Raw genomic sequence first — 24,367 nt, 5'->3', positions numbered from 1 at the left:
CTATACATTTGGTTCTTATTTTTCCTTGGCTGGAAGCAAAAATCCCTTATGATGATGGATTTAGACAAAAAGGCACACTTTCAGTTTATACTAAATAATGCCAGTAACTAGTCCATGTAAAAACACAAATTTTGGTGGGAAAATATTATTAGCAATCTTCAACATTAAAATTAACATTTGTGTTTAAAAATTGAGCAACAGTGAAAATATTTATGCACATTTTATATTCTTTGCAGATGACCCCATAGTTCCCAGTTCTTGATTGGACTTGTTTCTCATTTAGTTTTTTCGTAGTGCTCCCCAGGGGAAAATGAATCTCTTATAGTTCTATTATTTACTTTCTAAGTAAATAATAAATAGAACTATAATATCTGTATCAAAACTTTTTTTTTTTTCAGTACTAAGAATTGAACTCAGAGCTTCGTGTGTGCTCGGCAAGCACTCTACCACTGAGTTACATCCCAAAACTTTGTTTAAAAAAAAAAAAAATGTATTTCAAGACGGGGTCTTGCTAAGTTGTTCTGACTGGCCTTGAATTTGTAATCGTCCTATCTCAGCCTCCTGAGTAGCTTGAATTATAGGCATGTGCCACTGTGCCTGGCTTTAGAACATCTTAAATTGAAGGAAAAAAAATGATTTTCTAAATGATCACATTATTTATTTTTAAATAATCACATTATTTATTAATAGCATCTGTGTTTTCTTGGGGGCCATTCAAGTTCTAAACCTCAGAGTCAGATTGGACACCGCCACCTTCTTATTCTTGGCTGAGTTTTTCAGACTTGCTTTTTGTAATAGCAACGAATAGACCTAGCTTTGTGCATGTGTATCATTACCAAATGGAATGGGGTGTGATCTGTGATCTAATGTTGAAACAGACATACTTTGAGCTACTTTAGTTCATAAGTGTCAATAGATGTGATTATAGCTCCAATTCCCTGAAATTTCACGTATCCTGGATCTTGTGAGTCCACTCTACTGCCTCCCATACTTGGGGAAACATGAATGTTCTTATCTCTTATAACATGTAGATGCATTTTCCCACTGAAAATATTAGCTGAAAATAAAGTAGAAGTACATACTTAACTGTTCAGACATTTCTGTCCTCATTGGGTAAGCTCATTCATGTGAGTTGTACAAAAGTTGTTTCATTATACCAGTTTTACTTTCTTGGATTGGAACCTCACATTTAGTAAAATAAATAAATTAATAGATTCAAGATAAAGGTCTAATAACAACAAAGGTAATATTTATTGTTTGTTTGTGGTACTTTGGTCTGAGCCACATCCATTTCTGTATAACATTTGTATGTTACCTATTTATAAATTTATATTCTTTGTTTTTTATGTTTTAAAATTTATAAATTGTATTTGCATTATCTCTAAAACTTAAAGCAAAAATTAGCTCTGCAATTCTGAAATGACCCAATTTAGATAATAGGTTTTTGTAGTGTGCTCTTCCTGGTTCTCCCTGTGGTATCAAGGTATCAGTGTGAGGGTCCTCCTCACTAGGAGACTAGAAGTCATTAAGGAAATTGGGCACACATAGTGTCTGAAAAACTGTATTCATTACTTGATATAATGAAAGAGAGGCCTTATAGTTGATTTTTAAAAAGTCTAATGGAAATATAGTTATAACTTATTATTTCTTACTTGTGGATTATAATAAAATGTTTCCATAATTATTACTTCAAATACTTAAGTGTAATACGTCTTTTACACTATAATGTCTTGTTTGCAAATATTTTTTTCTGCTATTGACTACAACTAATGTTATTAAACAATTGTAATGAAGTGGAAATTTTACCGAGTTTGAGAATTCTTTGATTCATTTTTATACTGACTGTTTATTTCCCGTGTGTTCTTTGTAAGTGATGTGCTTAATCTTGATGACTTTCTGCTTACTCATAAGTAATTTATAGAAATAACATGCTTCTCAGAGTGTTCTTCATGGTAATCTATGGATGATGCCATATGTAAGTTTCTTCGTTTTGGCCAGGAAAATAATTCAGAAGGTTTCTAATGTTATTTTAGCAAAATAATGGCTTAAATTGTTGGCAACAGATTCACAATATGAAGGATACACTCTCTTTAAAGAAAAATAATTGTAAGGGTATACTTTGTAAATTTTTTAGGAGGAGCAAAATAGAGGCAAACCCAATTGGGAGCATCTAAATGAAGATTTACATGTACTAATCACTGTGGAAGATGCTCAGAACAGAGCAGAAATAAAACTGAAGAGAGCAGTTGAAGAAGTGAAGAAACTACTGGTACCTGCAGTAAGTAATAATTTCCAAATTTTAGATTTGGGCCTTATTTCCTATCTTAAGTTTAATTTTAGATTATCATAATATTTATCTGTTTTTTATTATTGTTGTTGTTATTGTTTTGGTACTGGGAATTGAACTGATGGGAATGCTACCACTGAGCTACATCCTAGCTCTTTTTATTTTAAGACAGAATATCAGTAAGTTGCCCAGGCTGACCTTGCGTTTGGCAATCTTCCTGCCTCAGCCTCCTCTGAGTCTCTGGGATTATAGGAATGCGCCACCATCCATGGTTTTATAATGTTTATCTTAGTAGACAGACAATGGGTTATTATTTGGTAGAGATTTTTATTTAACCACAAAATAAAAATATATTAACTCATTAAATGTAACAAGCAAACATGGATATTGCTCAAATCCTTAAATGGAAAAGTCTTTATTTTTGGAAAGGAATTGATATGGCGGGGGGAGCAAATTTAGTTAATAACCTCCTTCTCACAAATAATATTCACCTGCTGAATCTTTTTTCTTTTTTTTTTTTCTTTCTTTCTTTCTTTTTTTTTTTTTTAATGGTACTAGGGATTAAACCCAAGGGCGCTTTACCACTGAGCCATATCCCATTCCTTTTTTTTTTTTTTTTTTTTTAAAGTTTTATACTCCCAGGAACAATTTTTTTATATTTATTATTGGTTGTTCAAAACATTATATAGTTCTTGACATACCATATTTCATACATTTGGTTCAAGTGGGTTATGAACTCCCATTTTTACCCCATATACAGATTGCAGAATCACATAGATTACACATCCACTGTTTTACATATTGCCATACTAGTGTCTGTTGTATTCTGTTGCCTTTCCTATCCTCTACTATCCCCGCCTCCCCTCCCCTCTCTCTACCCCATCTACTGTAATTCATTTCTCCCCCTTGTTTTTTTTCCCCCTTTCCCCTCACTTCCTTTTATATGTAATTTTGTATAACAATGAGAGTCTCCTTCCATTTCCATGCAATTTCCCTTCTTTCTCCCTTTCCCTCCCACCTCTCGTCCCTGTTTAATTAGTTGTTCTTCTTATATCAAAGAAGGCATTTGGCATTTGTTTTTTAGGGATTGGCTAGCTTCACTTAGCATAATCTGCTCTAATGCCATCCATTTCCCTGCAAATTCCATGATTTTGTCATTTTTTAGTGCAGAGTAATACTTGATTGTGCATAAATGCCACATTTTTTTTTTATCCATTCCTTTCTTTTTTTCTAGATTGCTTACTGCTTCACTAAGTTGCTGAGGCTGGCTTTAAACATGCCATCCTCCTAAGCCACTGGTATTACAGACTTGCAACACCATAGCTAGCTGAATCTTTCTTACAGGGAAAAATGTAAGCACAACATCAATATGGTGATGGCAAGCATTTGGGGGGAGGAGCAAGTAATGAGTGTACAAAAGTCTATGCAATTCATGCTGGATGAGCTGAGTTAGCACAATATTTGACTTGTCTGTGGTACCATATCATTGTTTCCCACAGAAAGGTTAGTGTTCAGTAGTAAGACTTTTCTATAATAAAATGCTTTTTTTAATAAAAATAAAAGCTAGATTTTACTGATGTACCAGGCAACATTTTGAGCACTTTTCATACTGCACTGTTATTTCTAAAATATTGAAAAACTATTAAAGTTATATTTAAGAGTCCGAGATAAGACATTGAAAGTAATTTTGGATAGTGACATAAGAAATTATCCAGACACCTTTGTGTTCTCCAAATTATCCCCAAACCCTTCCATTTTCTGCCAGTTCTTCCCTCAGCTCTTTCTCATTGTTGCCCATCTGTTTAGTAACATTAGAAATGATAATGGAACTATTGATTACCCGAGTATTAGCTTTCAGTGGGAAATGAAAAATAAATTATTATTAGTTTTCTGTGTCATTATCAAAATGTTTTTTCATTAAGAAAAAAAGAAACTAGAACTACTGCTTGTATTGTGTCCAAAAGAAAGTCTGTTAAAAAAAAATCTGTTAGCAGATAACAGCTGTTTTTTATTTTCCTGATAATCTGGAAGTTAATTCACAAATCATTAACATTTTATATTAATTTGACAAAATTAAAAACTTGAGTTTCATGTTAGTTTTATTGATAGTTATGGAAGGAATATATGCAGACAGGTTAAATGGAAACTAAAATTTATATTTACACACCATTAAACCATGTAAAATCTTCCTCCTTTTCCTTAAGATGAAAAGCTGCATAGACCAGGAGATTTTTAAGAATTTAATAAGTTATTAGTTTTATGATCAGAAGCTGCTTTTAGCCTTAAATTTTATTAATAAGTATATCCAAAACTACACAGTTCATGTATTATACTAAACAAATAAATTTATCTACTAAAGCCAATAAATCAGTGTATAATAACAGTATTATCAACCAATTAGATTATTTTAATCATCTTTCAATAAGTTTCTTTAGTTCTAAAAGGTAATAACCTGGGAAAGAGTGTTGAATTAAAAGCTGTGTTTTCTTGAGAAAGTTGTTACTAATTTCTCTGTATTTACTTACATACAAGTTACAGTTGGAGCAAAGATCTTGAAAAACCCTGTTATTTCAAAAATTGTCTTCCAGTTGAGCCCTCACTTAGCATGTCTGAGGCCTTGGGTTTGATCCCTACCACTATCATAAAAAAAAAAAAAAAAAAAGCCTCGGAATATGTAAACATGGAAATAGATTTTTTAAATGACAGAGTTTTTAAGAAAATTTATACATATCTTAGATGAAATGATGATAAATTTATCTCCTGTGGAAGTATTTTTAGGATTACTGTTATTAAACAGTAATAATTTCAAGGAGCATAATTTAAAATTATTTTCTTTTTGTAATGAAATATTCTTAGAGTTTCAGATAATAGAATAGAAATAGTTTCAGATAATAGAATAAAAATAACATACTCTATACAGTGACTTAGACTTGAAATAATTTTTATTATTATTCACTTTATTGATTATGTATATTATAACCTGAATGCTCTATTATAGAATTTATTTAATTTAAGCTGAATGCTGTTGTACATTTGTGATGATGATACCAATAAAAATAGAAGTTTAAACCAAAGAAAAGCTTTACTATCCTTGGCTTTTGCATAATTGACTAATATCATTAAGCTTAGCCAGAAAGAAAATGATGTTTGATTTAAATGCCATTAAATGTCATTTATATTAACATGTGAGTAAATCCTTCTCATGTTAAACGAAATTCATCATGGTATAACATTTGAGTGCTATGCTGTGGACATTTTGTGTGTCCTACCAAATGTTGTCTGGTCATATCAACTTCTGAAACTTAAAAAATAGTCAGTTCTAGTTGTAGGGTTTTGGGATCTGTTAACATGGGGATGTCAATGATCATTGAAGTAATCTAGCCTCTATCACCTAAAACAGTTTAAGGCACCTGATTTAATTTTCTTTAAGCAGTTTTTTTCTATGGCACTAAGCTACAAAGTCATGATGTTAATTTTTCTCTCTTTCCTATTCTTTTTCTTTTGTGTGTTTGTTTTTGGTGGGGAGTGGAATCACAGATTCTAGTTTGTGAGTTCTTTGTTTTAAATTCCCCTGTGATTGTATTCTATTATACACTGAAGTTGATGGGCTTTTTGCTGGAAATAGTTGTAGAACCAATTTTTATAGTCTGATATTACACATTTGGTAGTCTGATATAATTATCTTACTTTGATATAAGGATTTGTAATGAGAATACCATGGCATCATTGTTGACTTTTGTAGACCTACTTTTCCAACCCACATCATGTGTTCTTCCACATATACTTGTTCCCCTGATCATAGCAGACATCATAAATATTATAGTATCTTCTTTCCCTGTTTAACCAGAAAACTATAATCTCTTTGTCTGGCAAAGTATTTTTATTTCTAGTACTTAGCACAATGCCCAGCATATAGTAGTAACATAGTAAATATCTGAAAAATGAATGAATAGTTGAATTTTGTAATAAGGTTACTATGTTAGATTTCTGTTAATGTAACAAATAGCTGAGATGAATAACTTACAGAGAGAAAAGGTTAATTTTGTCTCATGGTTTAAAGGTTTCAGTACATGATCAGGTGAACCCATTGCTTTTAAGGCCTCTGGAGTATCAGATGGCAATGGCATAGAACCCATGGCCAAGAAAACCTACTCAGACTATGTCCAGGAATCAAGACGGGAAGAGGAAAGGGTGAGGTACTGCTGTTCCCTTGGGGAGCGTGCCATCAGTGATATAAAGAAATCCCAGTAGCACCACTCTAGGGACCAAACCTTTGTCACATGGTACTTTCGAAGACTTTTAAGATTCAAACTGTAGCATTCTCCCCATCTCCCAAAGGTTTGGAGTCTTAACTTTCAGCATTTTTCAAAAGTTCTAGGCTAAAATCTCACCCAAGTCTTAAAGCAAACTCAGTTGTGAGTTCCTGTAGAAATAAAAACCAAATTATACACTTTTAATGTACGACGTTGGGACAGGCACAATGTATACATTCTCATTACAAAAGAGAGGACTAGAAAGGAAGGATCACACTAAAGTAAGACTGACAGCAGGGCAAACATTAAATCCTAATGTTCTTTGTACAACATCTGGGTCACATTGGTGGAATGTGTTCCCAAGGACTTAAAATAGCACTGTAACTTTGCAGACACACCCTACATGACCATTTCCTAGGGCTGCCTCTTCTTGTTGCATGTAGCTTCCCCTGGCAGATGTCCTGTGTTGCCAACACCTATGTCTTCCTGGGATCTACACTGCAACTTTAGCTTCACCACCACAGTTCCTTACATCCTTATCAGGGTCTGCTTGCAACTCTTGGATTCTGCATGATTGCAAAACCAGCATCACAGACAACACCAGGATCTGCTGCTAGTTGTTCTTCTACCTTAAAATTTTCTTTGCCAAATAAAATAGTCTGTCACCTTCAAGTTCAGCCTCCCACAAAATTTCAGGACATGGATTAAATGCAGCCAGATTTGTAATAAGGGTGTACTCTTATCCAGTTTTCAGTAGAATGCTCATTTCCATCTGAAAACGTCAGGATTGCCTTTGCTGTATGCCTTTTAATCAGCATTTTGGTCCTTTCAGCCCTCACCAGAGTGGCATGTTAGGCTCTACTTAATAGCATTCTAGGCTTTTTCTAGTTTACTACTTCAAAACTTTTCCAAGCTAATCTTATAATCCACATGTTCGGGTATCTAGTTAGAGTGATGGCCTGGGTCACTCAGCTTTCTATCACTATGACAAATACATGCTTTAAAAACCTTTTGGTTCTCTGCTACTCTGAGAGCACAGTGTCCAACATACCCCTACCCCACCCCACCCCACCCCACCCCACCCTACCCCACCCCACCCTACCCTACCCTACCCTACCCTACCCTACCCTACCCTACCCTACCCTGGTCCTGGAGGCTCTTTCATGATTTGGCATAACTTTTTAGGCTTCATTCTGCACTGTCCTTAAAGTGCATACATCCACACTGCACCCACAGGCTGAATTATTGTATTTATTTGAATTCCTTGAATCTTCACTCTTTTTCTTATCTCTGGCCTTTGGTTAAATTCATCCATCAGATTTCATTGCATGCTTACTTAGGCTAGATAACTGTTTTTGAGAATACAGAAAGTGTAAGTAAAACTGACAAAAAGTACCTGCCATCATGAAGCTTACCTTTGGAGTTTGAGTACTGACCATAAGTAGAATAAAGACTAACTGTATTGATGCGTTAATCAAGTGCTGCAATGAAAGCAGGAAAAGGCGGGTAGAGAAATACTGATTCAGGAAACAATACTTTATTAGATGATGATTAGAAAATGCCTCTAAGGTAACATTTGAAGGGGAAAAAAAATGGAACTGAAACATGGTGCAGTCATTTCTATAGCCAAGGAATTTTCTAAGCAAAGAGAACTGAAAGTGCAGTGATCCCGAGGCTTGTTTGTAGATAGTCAGCAGGCTGGAGAGAGGTGGGAGGTCAAGACCAGAAAAGGGGGAGGATGAACTTGCAGATTGCTAGTTTTTCTGAGATGAGAAGTAATTGGAGGAATTTGAGGAGTGGAATGACATGGTCTAATTTATATTTCAAAGGATCATTCTGGCATCTGGCCTGAAAGTAGGCTTTGAGAGTAGTAGTGAAAGTGTAGATGCCAACAAGGAATGTTTGCAGTTTAAGTTGGAGATTAAAGTGACTTTGGACTAGAGATGGAGTAATGTTTGGATTTTGGATTTACTTTGGACGTAGAACTGACTAGAATTTTGATGGATTGTTTGTGATACTATATGTGATGACTTGAAGTAGTTGAAGATATCTTTTTATTTATGCTGTTCCAGGAGCAGGTTTGGGAGAGAAGTTAAGAAATTCGATTTAGAAATGTAAAAATCGAGACATCAAATGTTGAAGTACATTAGGTCAGAACAAGAAAATTTGGAGCCATCACATCAAAAGCCTTTAGAGCTGTAGGACTATATGTGATTATACATACCAGTTGGTAATAGGTAAAGAAGAGAAGTCTGAGGCCTGAAGTTGGAACACTGTCTGAGTCTTGTCAGGAAGAAGAGGGTCCAGCAAGGGTGGACATGAAGGAGGAGAATCTGAGATGAGAGGAAAACCAGGAACCAGTCCTGGGAGTAAAGACATCTTCAAGGAGGAGTGGTTACTCATGTTGTTAAAGATGATTCCTGGGAAGAGGGAGTTGACCCTTGGCTTCATTCTTCACTGTACTTAAAGCACATACATACATCCACACTGCACCCGCAGGCTGAATTGTTATATTTATTTGAATTACTTGAATCTTCACTCTTTTTCTTGTATTTTGGACTTCTGATGTAAATTCAATCTCTAAAGAGTAACAAACAGGCCGGTAGTGCGTCTTAGTGTGTTGACCCCTAGTTTTGTTTCCTTTGAAACAGTTAAAAAGATTCATTGGCCTGGGATCAAGAAAAAATGGCAAAAGAAGAAGAAAAACTGGTTTTTGTTTGTTTGTTTGTTTGTTTCTAAGATTTCATTATTTATGTAAATAATGCTTCTAGTACCTTGGCTTCTCTGTTCCTTTATTGCTTCCCCATCCATGATTTTCTCCTGCACCCAGCTTCAGTTACCCACAGCCCAGTATCCAGAAATGGACATTTTATTTCTCATTGGTGAAGTGGTTCTGCATAAATCTGAGAAGTACTGTTGGAGTTTGTCAGCACTTGTATATATATACATGTAGAATTAATAGAATTACTAATTCTAATGCACAGAATTACTAATTTAAATGCACTTGGACACCAAGTGCATTTAAAAGTTTATTGCTTATTAAAATTTCTGTGATAAGTTCCAGAAAACATATATCAATATAGTCTTTTTTTGTGGACAGTGGGTGTTTGGGAAACTGGGGACTGAACCCATGGACACTTTACCACTGAGCTACATCCCCAGCCCTTGCATTTTTTAAGACAGGTCTCACTAAGTTTCTGAGGCTAGCTTCAAACTAGGAATCTTTCTGCCTCAGCGTTCTTAGTTGGTAGAATTACAGGTACCAGCCACTGTTGCCTGACTCAGTATCCAATCTTGCCATTATTGCACAAAAATGCCTGTTGCCCAACAGTCTCAAATCCTGGATATTATCAAGCTTCTAAACCTTTCCTTTTCTGATAAGCTTTTTTTTTTTTTTTTAATAAAGGCCACTAATTATAAAAATAGGACTAAAATAATTCTCTTGGTTCTTATAATTTTAGGTCAGTTTTGATAGTAGGTAGTTGTGTGATGATATAGATGTTTTGTGTTACAAAATTTTTAATTTTTATCATTTGGACAGATACTCAATTTGTGGTTTCATATTGGTTTTGTGGGGAATATGTACGGTTTTGTTACTCAAAAAGAGATTGAATTTGCATCAGAAGTCCAGAATTATCTTGAATGTTTCTTACCTTGATATGTGGAAAGATGTGGAAGGACAGTTTTGTGTCCATTTTGTTAAAAGACTTAGTCCTGGTTTGTTGAGGGGTGCAGGAGTGAGAAGTGGAAAGGAGTTGACTGCTTGATATAAGCTGTTTAATTAAATGGAATGAATAAAGGTTGTGTGTGCACTCCTTGTGGTATTCTGGTTGAAGGTTTGATGTGGCCCCATTGATTTGCATAATTTTAGTCATAACTAAATGTTCAGTAAATCAGTTTAAATCCATTTCACCAAATTTGGGTTTTCAAACAACCCTGTGAAATAGATTTCCCATTTTTACCAACAAGCATACAAATTGCTTGGCATTATTGGAGCAGTTGGTGATTTTTTTTTTTTCTTCCCAGAAAACAGCATCTAATTCCTCTGCAGAATTAATAAGGGTTCTGAGATAATCACATAATTCATTTTAAAAAGCAATTAATATTTTATTTAGAGCACTTCTGGAAAATAACACTTTTATTTCAGAGATGTTCCTTTGACATTGATAACAAACTTAACTTTAATTTCATTTTCTAAATCACAAAATGAATCATGGAATTTCAAGAATTATTTTTCTCATATAATGTTTTTATTTGACAAGTCTATCTTTTTTCTTCCAATATCTATTTAAAACATCCTCTTCATCATAAATGCCATCAATCCAGTTTTTTCATTCAGTCTTTTAAACCTGAACTTTACCTCCTCCAGATTCCTGAGACCTTTGTTATACTCTTATAATTACAGTGTGATATTTTCTAAAATTTTAAGTTACATTCACTGTAGAAAAAGATTATGGGCAGTGTTTTGATTTTGCTACTCTTTAGTAACTTGGGTTATCCTCTGAAAAAAACACTGTTGAAAATGTTAACCTGAATATTTCTTGAATACATGTTTTTTTGCTACCTTGGTTGACACAGTTTCGCTTCTCTTCATTTTTTTCTCCTCTCAGTTTACTGTCATAAGTTAATAAGAGTGATTTATTTTTTTAATTGGGATCACATTAGAGATTGTCTGACTTTTCATTTCACTTGCAAAAAAAAAAAAAAAATTCAAATACCAACTGAGCATGGTAGTGCATGCCTGTAATCCCAGTAAATCTAGAGGATTGCAAGTTTTGAGGCCAGCCTCAGCAACTTAGCAAGACCCTCTCTCAAAATAAAAAATAATAGGAACTAGGGGTGTGACTCAATTGGTTCAATGACCATTACCCCCTCCACAAACACACACACACACACACACACACACACACACACACACCCTCAAAATGGCTCCTCTGAAAGTAATATAAGAAGTGAACTGTTTTAAGTTCTTTGTTATGTAGTGAAGGAAAAGTCTCTTATTATGTATGAAAACTTTTAGAAGTTGGAAAATGAATTGTTAATGAAATTAGGTTTTTGAATAACTTCATGCAACTATAAAGTAAAACTTCACATATATTATTTTTCTTCTCTAAATTGTTTTGTAAATGGAATGTTTTAGTCACCTTTTTCGCTGCTGTGACTAAAGGACCCCACCAGAACAATTTTGAAGGAGGAAAAGTTTATTTGGGGGCTTATGGTTTCAAAGCTCTCAGTGGCTGGCTCCATTCCTTGAGGCTTAAGGTGAGGGAGGACATCATGGTGGAGGAGTGTGGCAGAGGGAAGGAACTCACATGATGATCAGAAAGCAGAGAGAGAGGTCTTCACTTGCCAAATACAAATATATACCCCAAAGCCATACCCACCTATTCCAACCACACCCTATCACTTCAGTTACCACTCAGTTAATCTCTATTAATGCACTGATTGGGTTAAGACTCTCACAACCCAATCATTTCTCCTCTGAACTTCCTTGCATTGTCTCACAGGTGAGCTTTTGAGGGACACCTCACATCCAAACCATAACATGGAAGGAGTGGATTTGTTTGCCTGTGCTGGGGACATAACTCAGGGCTTCTTGAGGCAGGCATTCTACTGCTGAGCTATACCTCACCCCTGGGAAAGAATTTTGAGGCATTATAGAAGGAAGTGAAAAAAAGAAATCATTTCTCATGAAATTATTATGAGGAAATCTTCAAACTGGTAGAATTTACTGAGTATGAAGATATAGCATTAATCAATAAGGATTATATAGGAAGAAATAATGCATTGTGTCAATGCATTGGTAGCCTTATTTTAAGTGCATTCTATAAGAAAATTAGTGTTGGATTGGGGATATAGCTCAGTTGGTAGGGTGCTTGCCTCGTATGGCATGCACAAGGCCACGGATGGGTTCAATCCTCAGCACCCACTGGGGTGGGGGAGGAAAGAAAGTTAGAGTTACTTTGAATTATCAGGGATTTGTTGAGTTTTTCTATGTAAATGATTTGCTATCTCGGTCAATTTTAAGGGTCGAAAATCTGTACTTCTCCTGATTTTTTAAAATGTATTTTTACAATGTAGCTTATATAATAGCTACCTTTATGTAGGTACTGTTTTCAAGATCGCTGAAAGATTTGCACAGAAAGATTGTGTATTATATTTACTCATTTCCCAATTCTGTCATGAGTTGCTTTTTTATTTTTGCTGTGTTAGTATTATACATTTTCAGTTTGACTTCATGTGGTATTATAAAACCTTGTGATTAACTTGTTCTTGATACACTTGTATACATATTGGGCAATTGATTATTGTGTGTTTGTTTAGATCTTTACATCTTTGCTTATTAACTTGCCTTTTATTGCATTTATAATAGTGCATTATAAATGTTTTAGGTATAAATCCTTTGTCAAATACTTTTTTCCATCTTTTGTTTACTTTTTATTTTCTTGTATTTGTGTTTTTAAATAAAATTTCAGTTTCCCTAACTGTAGAGCTATTCATATTTTCTGAATTACCAGAATTTTTCCTAGGAAGTTGTTCATAATACTTTTTTTTTTTTCATGGTTCTGGAGGATCTGTGGCATTGCCCTCTCGTTTAGAATATTTACTCCCTTTTTTATTTTCTTGGTCCCACAGAGTCTGGAGTTTTGTCCTGTCTGCTTCAGCTTTATCAATCTTTTCTGAGTATCAGCTTTTGATTTTGTTGATTTTTTTTCTTTAAATTCCTCTTCTGTTGCTTTTTTTTTTTTTTTTTTTAATTCCTTCTATTTAATTTGGGTTCAGTTTTTATTTGGGGGCTTTATAAATGTAGATGATAGAGAATGACTTTTGTGTATTCTAACTTAATTGTGGTGTGCTTAGGGAATGTATTCAATATGGTTTTGGTCTTTTTCAATCTAATTATTTCTTATTTTTCTTTTTTTTGGGGGGGGCAGTGCCTCTTCACCCCCCTTATTTTCTTCCCTTCCCTCTCCCTCCCTCCCTTCCCCCTCCCTCCCTCTCTTCCCCCTCCTTCCCTCCCTTCCTCCTCCCTCCCTCCCTTCCTTCCTTTTTCTTTCCCTCTTTCTTCTCTTCTTCCCTTCCTTTCTGCTGAGAATTGAGCCCACAGGGTCTCACATGTGCTAGGCAAGCCCTCTACCACCAAGCTATGACTCCCAGCCCTAATTATGACTTTTATAAAGCCCAGTGTATGCTCTGTTTTGGTGAGCTTACCATGTATACTTAGAAGTATGTGATGAATGTGTGTATTCTGAAGTATTGGTGTGTGCTCTATAAATGTCATTTAGGCAAAGGTGACTGCAAATCATCTTCTCCTGTTCACATCCTTTTCTTTTTTCTTTTTGGTCATCTGTTACTGAAAGTGGCATGTGAAATTCTGCATTCATTTGTTGTAATGACACACTAGTGTGTTCTCATTAATGGTACTGAAAGGACAAATGAATTTGGCACAAGTTTATATAATCTATATGAATAGGATTTGGCATTTTTAAAAGATTTCACTCTTGTGTTTTCATGTACTTTCCTCTTTTAGTAACTTGGAATTCTTTATTTTTTTCTGGAAAACGTACCTTTCTTGTTGTTTTGTGGCATGCAGCACATTTTCTACAGAGTTAGTACCAAGCTAACTTATTTGCCCTAGAATGCCTTTGCAAAGATAATAATAATTATTTTAGTTGTGTGGAAGTGCAAGACAAGTGTCTCCTCTTCCCTTCACTTGTTTTTATTTGCAGTGTAGACTGGTCACCTCAGCTGCACCGTTGACCATGTTGGCTGCAAGTTAAATTACTGATCACAGAGGTTTGATTCCAGCCTGCAGGATGCACACTCTTTGCTAGTCCTTGATCTCATCAATACTGGCTTTTATTAACAGTGGGATAGTAGGGAAAGGAATGTGAAATCCATTTATTAACATTATTAGAACTTAAACATCATGTGTGAAAGCATCCTCTGTCTCCCACATGCACACTCTGGTGTGAGTACACCTCAGGTATCTAACCATTTCTCTTTCAGTGGGTCCTCCCTCCATTTAGTGAGAAATGTTATCATATCCTGTGATCTTTTCTCATCAGAATAGTCAAAGAGTGGATATGAAGAATGAGAACAAGGAGATGAGGGATATGTGCCTAAATCTTGTTCTATCAATTTTCCTCCTTTCTGCTGGAATGGAGGCAAAGGGTTTCTGTTGGAGAGAGAAAGAATACTTAAGCTGGAAACACTAAACAGAGTACTACTAACCTTTTTTTAAAGAAATTATTTTTAGGCAACAAAAGTTTACATTGTTCCTAATTTAAGACAGATTTTAACATACCAGATGCCACTTATCCCAGGCAATTCAAAAAGTGTTTATCTTGGGCTCTATTACTTTATGGTATGTAGAAGCTTCTCCTCAGGTATTTGACAATTTGAATATGAACCAATTTTTATATATAGTGAATCTCTTTATAAAAGCATTTACATAAGAGATCAGTAATATAACATTAAAATAGTTGCTGTAATAGAATCTAACATTTCCAGCTAAGAGTTTTGAAATTTAAAGTTGTTTCCAGGCATGTCAAGGAATATTAGCAAGTTTAAAAATGTTGCCATAACAATAGTAATTTTAATTTACTTTAAAAAATACTAGAGATGTTAGTGTCATTGAAATTTTAGGAAAATAATATAGGAAGTTATCTTTCATAAAATACATTTTTGAAAGTTTTCTTTTTGTTTACCCCAAATTCTCTTTTTTTGATGGCATGTGTTTGTCTTATAGTTGTCTGCTATTTATAACCTGAAAAGAAGTTGAAAAAGTTGATAAATGAGATTAGTAGCAGGTGTTTTGACTCCACAGATAACTGTAATTTTATATTGGAGTTAAATTTTTTAGTGAATTGTTAATGAACTGATGGTGCTACATTTAGTTGTTGACCAACTAACAATAATTGAAATTTATGGTATTGTTGGCCTCCTTTTGATTTTATTGGGAGGGAAGGCAAGGTGTTAAAAGATACATTAAAGACATCCAGCTGTGAGGCACTTGCTCCTGTTAGAACTGTGGTAGGAGGGCTTGTAAAGAAAGGTGTTAGAGGCTTTGTGCCTTGCATAGCCATTTTCATCTGAATGGGAAATCTGTCTAGGGACCTGGAGTACAGTAATTAGCTGTCTCTTCAGAGTGTCAGAGCAGAATTACCATTGTAATGGTTTAGCTGCAGGATAAAAGGATTGAATTTGGGCCTGCCTGTCTGCCAAACTAAATGAGTTGCCATGGGAATTTTCAAATGTGAGAGGCGTTCACTTAAAGCAATTTGGCGGGTTTGAATAAACTCATAAATTACAGGTTTGAAAGAAGCCAATCCTTGCATCTCTCCTATAGGCAGGGCTGTATAGAGGGCTGATGGCTTCTTAAATTCTTAATGACAATGAGTTGATCCCTGCTCCCATGCAGGCAATCAGCTTATTAAGGTTTGTTTTTTAACTAAATACAGTACAGTAAGGACATTTAAGGAGAGACATTTTGTTCCAGATCTCTGGAGGCAAAAAAGTGGCAACTCTAAACATAAATTTCCCGTCCTAAATTAAATATATCAGCAGATAATGCTATTAAAAGATTCTTTGCTTTGTTTTAATAAACATTAACTCGACTTTAATTTTAGTCAGTGCATATATATTTTTGCTCTTGTCATATTTTTGTCACAAAATAGGTGGAACATTTATAAAGTTATTTTGGAAAACAAACTACTCAGGCTCAAATTGAATGAGTTGTGTTGTATGTAAATACTTTAAGAAAGAGCTGCCCCTTTGTCTCAAAAGAATTGGGTTTTAGTGGAATAACTTTTCCTGAGAACAAGCTCCTCTCATACCTAAGGTGCTGAGCATCACTTGAGCTTAAGACACTTCTGGGGACAGCAATGCTGGTGGTAGTTCTTTCATTGACGGTTTATATCTGCCCTCCAGAAAAACGCTCAGAATGAAGCTTAAGTATTTAAAATTTTGAAACTCTCATTCTCTCATAAATTAAATAAGGAATAGAGGGGTGTTAGCATTTTTAAGATACAAGTTATAGTTTGATAAGAAAAATAATAATTTGCCTATTGCTTATCCTAGTGGCCTGAAAATGTAGAAGCATCTTTCAAAAATATACCAGAAGATTCAAGTGTATAAGGGAGAATGGTTGTTTAATTGAATTGAGAATGGGTAAAATAAATACTTTTAAGTATAACGAACACATTTTTGTTTATATATTAGTCTTTACTGATTACTGTGTAATTAATTATACATCCATGTCATTTGATCTAAATCCTGTAGTTCTAAGATTCCTGTTGAACAATTGATAAAACTTGTCTAGTGACAGATAAGATCTCAGAACTCCATAAAGTATAGAATACAGAGACCATCAGAAAAGTGCTTCCCACAGCCCTCTGAATTTGTGTGTAGTTCCTTGGAATTGAATTGACACAGCTGCTTGTACTGTGGGTGAACCCCTGGTGAATGTGTGCTGCTTTAGAAAATATCATGAGGAGAAAAGCACTTACAGAAATCTGAATGTGCCAATGAATTTTATCTTGCAAAGAAGGCCCCTCCTAAATAAAATTCACTCCTGTCTGTGGCTTTTTATGCTCCCTCCCCTATTTAATTGTGCTCTACATTAGGACAACAACATTTTTTCCAACTGGAATCTTCACAGATAATTAAAAGCTGTCCATACAACAGATGTATGAAACAGCATCTGTTATAAGACTAGTCAGTCAATACTGTGCATAATTATATGTTACTGAATCGACTGCATTAGCTCTTTTTATTGTCTATCTTATCCATATTCTTGTTGGGACAACCGTTCAGGCTTCTTAAAACCAGCAGAGTGTTTTCCATACATTGGAATTTTGTATTTTGAGGCCCCTTGGTGATATGTCTTGTTCATGATAACTGTGAACAGCTCTAGCAGAAAGACTTTGAATAACATCCTTTTCTTCACTCTTGTAAGGATTCATTGAAGGACAGCTTTTCTCATCACAAGGGTTTGTTCAGATTGACAAAGTTTAGACGGCTTATTACTCTAAATTTCATGTTACAAATATAAAATAGAGGCCTGGGGCATAGACAAATGTTTGTAGTTTATATATAGAATCTTCTGTTTTTAACTTTACATTTTTTGCACTCTCAGAATTTTCATACTGAATTTATTATACAGTATTTTATAATTGTTTAAACCTGTTAATTCTTAAATAATAACATTTATTACCCCATAATTAATTAAGCTCCTCACTGGCTGGCATATTACATTATAGTTTTTTGTTTTGTTTTTTTACCAAATATGTGGAGTTCTGTGTAGATACTCTAAAGTACATATTTTAGAAATTTTTAAAAAATTTATTTTAATAATTAGAAAAATAGATGAGCGATTTCTCATTGTATCTTCTTTAGTTCAATTATTTTCATGCATCCCTTTAATTTGTTTGCATGCCCTTCTGATGGTTGGTAAGTAGCATCATGTTCTTTATATATAGGCAAAATATTTCTAATCTATTCACTTTGTACTAATGTATTTGGTTTTTCTTAACTGTTGTATTTTACTGTGACAACTTTTAAGTTTTAGTTTAAAAAAATGACTCTTTATATCCTGCTTATCACTGGTAAGACTTCTTTATTCATACTGCCAAATTATAAGTAGGTGTATTTTGTTTATTATTCTCTTATGATGCCTTTGTAAAAAAAATCAATCTTTAAATCAAAGTATGAAAGTATCTATTGAATTGTTTTTAGTTATGCCTTTAAATTGACACAGCAGTTTAGTAATCTTCTTTGTACTATTGTATAATGTCTGTAGAAAGTAGCAAATTCGTGAATGTGCAAACTTTGTGACATTAATAATGTTTTATGAATTCTCCTGGAAAGATTATAATGTGCTCAGTTTAAATACTTGATTACTGAATTTAGCTGTGGAGATTAAAAGAAGCCCTAAATGGCTGTGGAAAATAATTTACTTCAGAAACCTCTATTGAGAAACTTGTATTTACAAAACTTCACTATGTCTAGAGTTTGTCTAGCATTCTGGTGCTTTGAACAATTTCAGACTACAGTGAAAGAATAATAAATAGCACTCCTTAAATATACTGTTGTGTCTTTTTAGTTTCTGTAGTTTCTTAAGTGGGTGTATATTAATATGCAGTAGTAGCACTGCTTCACTGCTGTTCACAGTCTCTTCAACGGTTGCATTCTTTTTTTAAGTCTACACATAACTGTTTTAATAGAGTGTTTCAAGCATGTGCTAAGTGCATTGAACAAATATTCATATAATATATACCAGGAATCTTGGTACGCTTTTCAAAGTTGAACTGTGCACTCTGTTCTGCAATAAATGAAGAGGTATGCTCCTGTTATAATGTTGTCAGAACTAATATCAAGGTTACTTTCTTCTACATAAAATTTTAGTAGTCAAACTTTTTGGGAAAATCCTAAACACAATACTGTAAAACAGGTTATAAAAACAGTTGAATTACGTCTAACTCTGGAACCAGAGCAGTTTCCTTTCTTTTCACCATTAACAAATTGTTTCATAAATGCTCACACCAGCTATTTAAAGCACAAGCTATCCCAACAAAAAGTTGCTTAACCTTGGTTAACCTTGGAGCTCTGGTAACATTTTAACCAATAGGGGTCAGCCAGTGTGAGTGTAACTCTTCTGAATTCATTGATTTTAAATGTTAGATGAATACCAATGTTTTCTGTGAATGCATTTGACAAGGTAGGGACCGAACTCAGTTTCTCCTCCTGTATTCTCACAACACAGAATACTTGTGTGACCTTTGGTCAGCACAACCTGTGGAGATTTCTCCTCACTAACATCCAGTTCATTTTGGTACTGGATTCTCCAAGAGACCCCAGCTACATGTCCTCTGAGTCAATTCAGTTCTGACATCATCTTCCTAGAGATAGCCTCAGATTCTACAAGTCAAAGGCTCAGTTCAAGGAGACATCCCTCACTTAGGTAACAGTCACAAGGAGGAGATTGTTGCCTATACCTCAAACCAGCCATCTGTCAATAAGATTCCCCACAATTCCATCTTCAACTTTGATTAATTTGAATCTATAAAACAAACTGAACAGATAATAGGAGAAAATACATACAGACTCATTAATATTCAGGCACAGGGAAGTTTGCAAAAAGTATGAAACTCAAGGAAACCTCAGAGGATTGAGCCTTAACTACCTTTTTCATAGGGTCAAGGGAAGTGGAAACTGAAGGCAATTTTAGAGAAAAAGTAAAAAAGATTTTAGGGGACATGAATGGGCCTAAGTAACAATAATAGTTAGGACAGAGTTCTGAGGATGGTATCAACTCTAGCCTTTCTCCTTTGGGAAATTTGACCTTTAGGTTAGTAGGGAAAAAAATTAAATAAATAAAGCCCCTTTCCTGGGGTTGGGGGTGTGGCTCAAATGATAAAGCTGTTCGCCTGGCATGTTCGGGGGTGCTGGGTTCGATCCTCAGCACCACATAAAAGTAAAATAAAGATGTTGTGTCCACCAAAAACTGAAAAATAAATATTAAAAAATTCTCCCCCCCCCCAAAAAAAAAAACCCTTTCCTGCATTTGGGGAGGGAAATATAGGACAAACGACTTGGGGCTAGGAAGCAGATCCACAGAGATCTTGTTTCTGCTTTAGTTCAAAGCATTCAGGGTGCCAGAGTTGTATGACAGGATAGCATTTTCTGAGCTCCAGCACCACAGAAATTGCAGGAGCCATAAAATGAATTCTGTACCTTTTGTGAAGTCATATACTTTGGAAAACCTTTTTGGGATACAGTTGACTGAGTTTTTGAAATAAAAAGGAAGGGAGGTGGGTGAGATGCAGTTTCTCTTCTTGTTATTTATTCCAATGAAATAACCCCAAACAAGATGAGTAATTTGTAGCAGTATTTTTTTATAAAAGCAAAAGGTGAATGTTAACCAGTAGGAAATTCATTCAACTACAGTTTCAACTTGGAGTTCCATGAACACTTAGAATATTTTACCAGCACCCCACAGATAAAGTTGGCTTTACCACTTCAACCATTTTGTACATCTCTTCACTGGCATTGTAATTATCCTGGCTTGGGCTGATTTTCTGTGTTGCTTGGATTAGGAATCTCTAACTACCTGCCTTTCATCTTAACCTTTCTTGATATTCTTTATTGTGGAGCCAAAGTGGTGCTTCTAAAAATACAAACCTAATCCTGTCTGTCTTCAAGTTAAGATGAGTGTCTGGAGTGCACTCCTTACCTGGAGCCTGGCTTTCAGTGATTTTTTTACCTCACAGCCTCTTTATCTTGCATTTCAGATTCTGAATTTTTAAGCATGATTCTCTTCTTGAGACCACCCCTTTCTGTCCTTCCCTTAGCTCTCCTTTGGGTCTCAGACTGGTCACCCAAGGTGAGGCTTGGTTCTCTTGCAGTGTGTTCCAAGGACATCCCTATCATCTTTGTTTCCTTTATGAAATCATTTAGTCCTCCATCTTCTCTTCCCTGATGGTTCTCAGGAGAGTAGTAGACTTTATCTGTTTGTTAGTTAAAGCATATCCTAAAAAAACAGTATTTTAGTAAAAATCTATGACAAATGCAATAATTTTTAATATTTATATGAAGTTTTGATAGCTTATTTCATATACACACACAGATTTGTAACCATTTAAAGGAAAAGTCCCCTTTATAATAAAAATCTAGATAGGAATAAAAGTGTTAAATTTTCCTGGAATAGTAGATTATGAATAACATTTAAAATTAATACATGAAGCTCCTGGTTTGGAATGACGATGCCTAAGTCCAGTTGTAAGTCCCGATTGACTAATAAGAGTTTTCTTCTTTTACTCCCTGGATATAGTCTCCTAAACAGAATTAAGATCCTTCTTTTATGACTTCAGAATTTTACTATCACTGTTTTCTTCCTCTGTGGATGGCATATCATTGATACATTTTTTCCAAAATAAAGGAGTTTTGTATATGTGTAAAACAGTCTGAGGCAGGTAACTCTCTTCCTTGATCTCAACTGGTACCCCAGGGAATTCCTTGGCAACCCTAGTATACGTACCAGTTTCTCAGTCCTTTTGTGGACCTTTTATGTCTTAAACCTCACCCAAACCTGAGGTCACACATCTATCGCCCATGACTTAGAAGTTTCATTACCTCTTTATTACAAGAGTCCTTGGATTCTTAAAGGGCTTTCCAGCATTTATCATTTTCTCAATACTTTCCAATTTTTGTTTCTACTGATGATTGTATGTTATTTTAAATTCATAGGCTCATTGTTGTCATGTTAACAAATATGTTGCAATCATTAATATTCATAAAATTCAAAATACAAGTTAACACAGGACCCAAACCCAAATTGATCCTGCAAAATCACCTTGCTTCAGGAGCTTGGTAAATGTTAATGGAGTTCAGAGTTCTTTAAGTAAAGGAACTTCTTACACATATCACTTCTCTCTAAAGTAAGGAATGGTGTACATTAGCAGAGAGTTGTTTAGGAATTTCTTACAGTTTTAATTTTAGAATTAACTCTTTTTCCTAGCAGTCAAATCCTATTTTCACTATTATGCTTACAGTGAAATTGATTATTTAGATTGCTATATATTGGTTCCCATTTAAGGAGGAACATTTATTGGCAGTTTAGTTCAGAAGTAAAATTATTTTCATCCCTAAAGGAATGTGTTGTTTACATTCCAAGTTTATTGTTATTTGATTCTTGAAGTATAACTAGACAAACCTTGCTTCATAGCTTTTGTGGGCTAGCTAAGCAAAATAAGTATTTCAGTGATTTATTGATATAGTATACAAATTATTTTTTAAAATTTTACTCTACAGTATAGTCAATGGAAGAACTGTATCATATACTTTATAAATTGTTAAGAAAATTAAATGAAACAAGAAAGGCAGAATTCTTTATAAAGCATAAACAATTTAAAATACAGACTTCTATTTAAATCCTAGAGAGGTCTTTTGTTTAAAAAAAAAAAAATGTTTAATTACCTTAATTTTTTTCTGACCCAAAGTTTCAGCAGTTGAGAACAAGTAGCAGCAGTGCAGAAGACCTAGTCTTGTCTAACTTACTTTACTGTTGTTGAATGCTATCTGTCATAGAGGTCAGATACCATTTACATGAGGAAATATCATTTTTCTTTCCTTCTTTTGTTCTGCTTTGATTTGACTTTGAGGTTTAGTGTTTCATTTATTTATTGAAGCCATACCTTTAAATATCTTATGAAACAACCAATAAAAGTTAATAAATATCAATCAAACAACCTTAGTTATCTCAGTTGTGACCACAGTGATGGCTTCAAACTGCAGCAAATGCCAAACGACTATCTTTCTGTCTTCTTTTGATCCTAAAAATTGTGCTTGATGGCCCAGAGGTCTCATGAATGTCTCCTAGGGAAGATGGGTTACTTGGCATAGACCCTATACGAGGAGGAAATGATGCAGCATTGTTACCCTGAAGTCCTGCAGGAGCATTTGGAGTGAATGCAAAGTTTTATAACAGATCTTCATGGAGGAAGCCCCTGAAATTGAATGTAGCAGTCTTTGCATGTTTACTCCCTTAAGCCTTCCATAGAAGGAGTCCACAGTTAGTTATCCTCTTAAGGCTACTCCTTTTCTTGTGTGTTTTCATTTGGTGCTGCTCTCTGCAAACTTCCTGTCATAGTCCCAATTACAAATTTGCTCTACCTCTCTCCCTTCGCTAGATGATAAACCTTGACTATAAGGACTATATTTTATTTGTTACACCTGATTTAGTACCAAGTGATTGGCCTGGGTACTTAAAATAGTTTTTAGTATTAAAAAAATTTTTTCTTTCCTGTAGACCCAGTGCAGAACATATTAATTTAATACAGTCTTTCTTACTTTTCAGATCTTTTTTCTTCTCGAAGCTATTTATTTTATTGACAGTTTATATTCAATGCCAGTCATTTCCATAGCATGAGAAACTACCATGAATAGAAGCACAAATACACAAACACAATGTACAATCCGAATAAATGTATAGTGTTCTAGTATGAAGCAACAGAGAGTGTTCATTCATAACAGTAGCTACAGATCTGTTTGATCTGGTTGTTCCATGTAGATATCTAATGATGAGGGCAAATGACTTTGATTATCAAGACTGCTTTGGCCATATTAGATATTGACAATGTAAGCATCAGTGTGCAACCATACAAACAAAGATTTCAGTGAGTGCCTCTTTTTTTTTTTTTTTTTTTAAAGAAGATTTCTGTGTATCCAGGCAGTTACAAAAGGTTTACCAAGATTCAGACCCACCTTTAGGCTTAGGACCAGGTTCTAACTGTCTAAAAATATTGACTGATAGGAAAAGTGTTACACATATTTAAAAAAAAAAAAAAAAGTAATTATGGAAAAAGTATAAAAGTTTTTGTGAATTTAATGCAAGTTACCTTCTAATCTTCACTTTCTGAGTGCTTGATTTATAGTTCTGGCTCCCTCACAAAGTTTTTTCTAATTTCAAGATTTGTGATTTTACCTTCCAAACAGATTGGACAGACGTAAAAATAAAAAGCAGCATTTTGAAATTAGTTGAGATTAGTGCAGTTGTACTCTTTGGAACCAATGAAAACAGGAGATGGAAGATACCTACTATTTGTAGGGATAAGCAAGATTTATTCATGATGCCTGGATTGGGGGTGGATTTTAATCCATGGTTGCCTGGGCACATGTCAGCTACTACATAAAAGTTCAAATGGAATGGAAAAAATAAGTTTAGTTCCAGCTTAACAATGTAAAACTAGAGTATATTGGCATTAAATTAGTATTGCTGAAACAGTACATTGATGATGTATACCTGGAAGTTCCTTCCCTATTCTAC

The 24,367-nt window shown here is 34.5% G+C and overlaps 1 protein-coding gene across 8 annotated transcripts in view; it reads left to right on the top strand.

Annotated features, from left to right (window-relative positions):
- The window catches only part of Qki (QKI, KH domain containing RNA binding), a 135,898-nt gene that overhangs the window by 90,476 nt on the left and 21,055 nt on the right, over positions 1 to 24,367 (top strand). For all 8 annotated transcript variants that reach the window (XR_013091576.1, XM_076858052.1, XM_076858049.1 and 5 more), the window contains exon 4: positions 2,135 to 2,278. Coding sequence is in view for 7 of the 8 variants with exons in the window: in XM_076858052.1 (XP_076714167.1) it covers positions 2,135 to 2,278 (144 nt within the window). In the remaining variant the exon portion in view is untranslated. The remainder of the gene's footprint in view (positions 1 to 2,134; positions 2,279 to 24,367) is intronic.

The sequence above is a fragment of the Callospermophilus lateralis genome, chromosome 6, assembly GCF_048772815.1.
Source record: "Callospermophilus lateralis isolate mCalLat2 chromosome 6, mCalLat2.hap1, whole genome shotgun sequence".
NCBI lineage: Eukaryota > Metazoa > Chordata > Mammalia > Rodentia > Sciuridae > Callospermophilus > Callospermophilus lateralis.
Note: the sequence above shows the minus strand (reverse complement) of the source record. Positions and strands in the feature narration are given on the sequence as shown.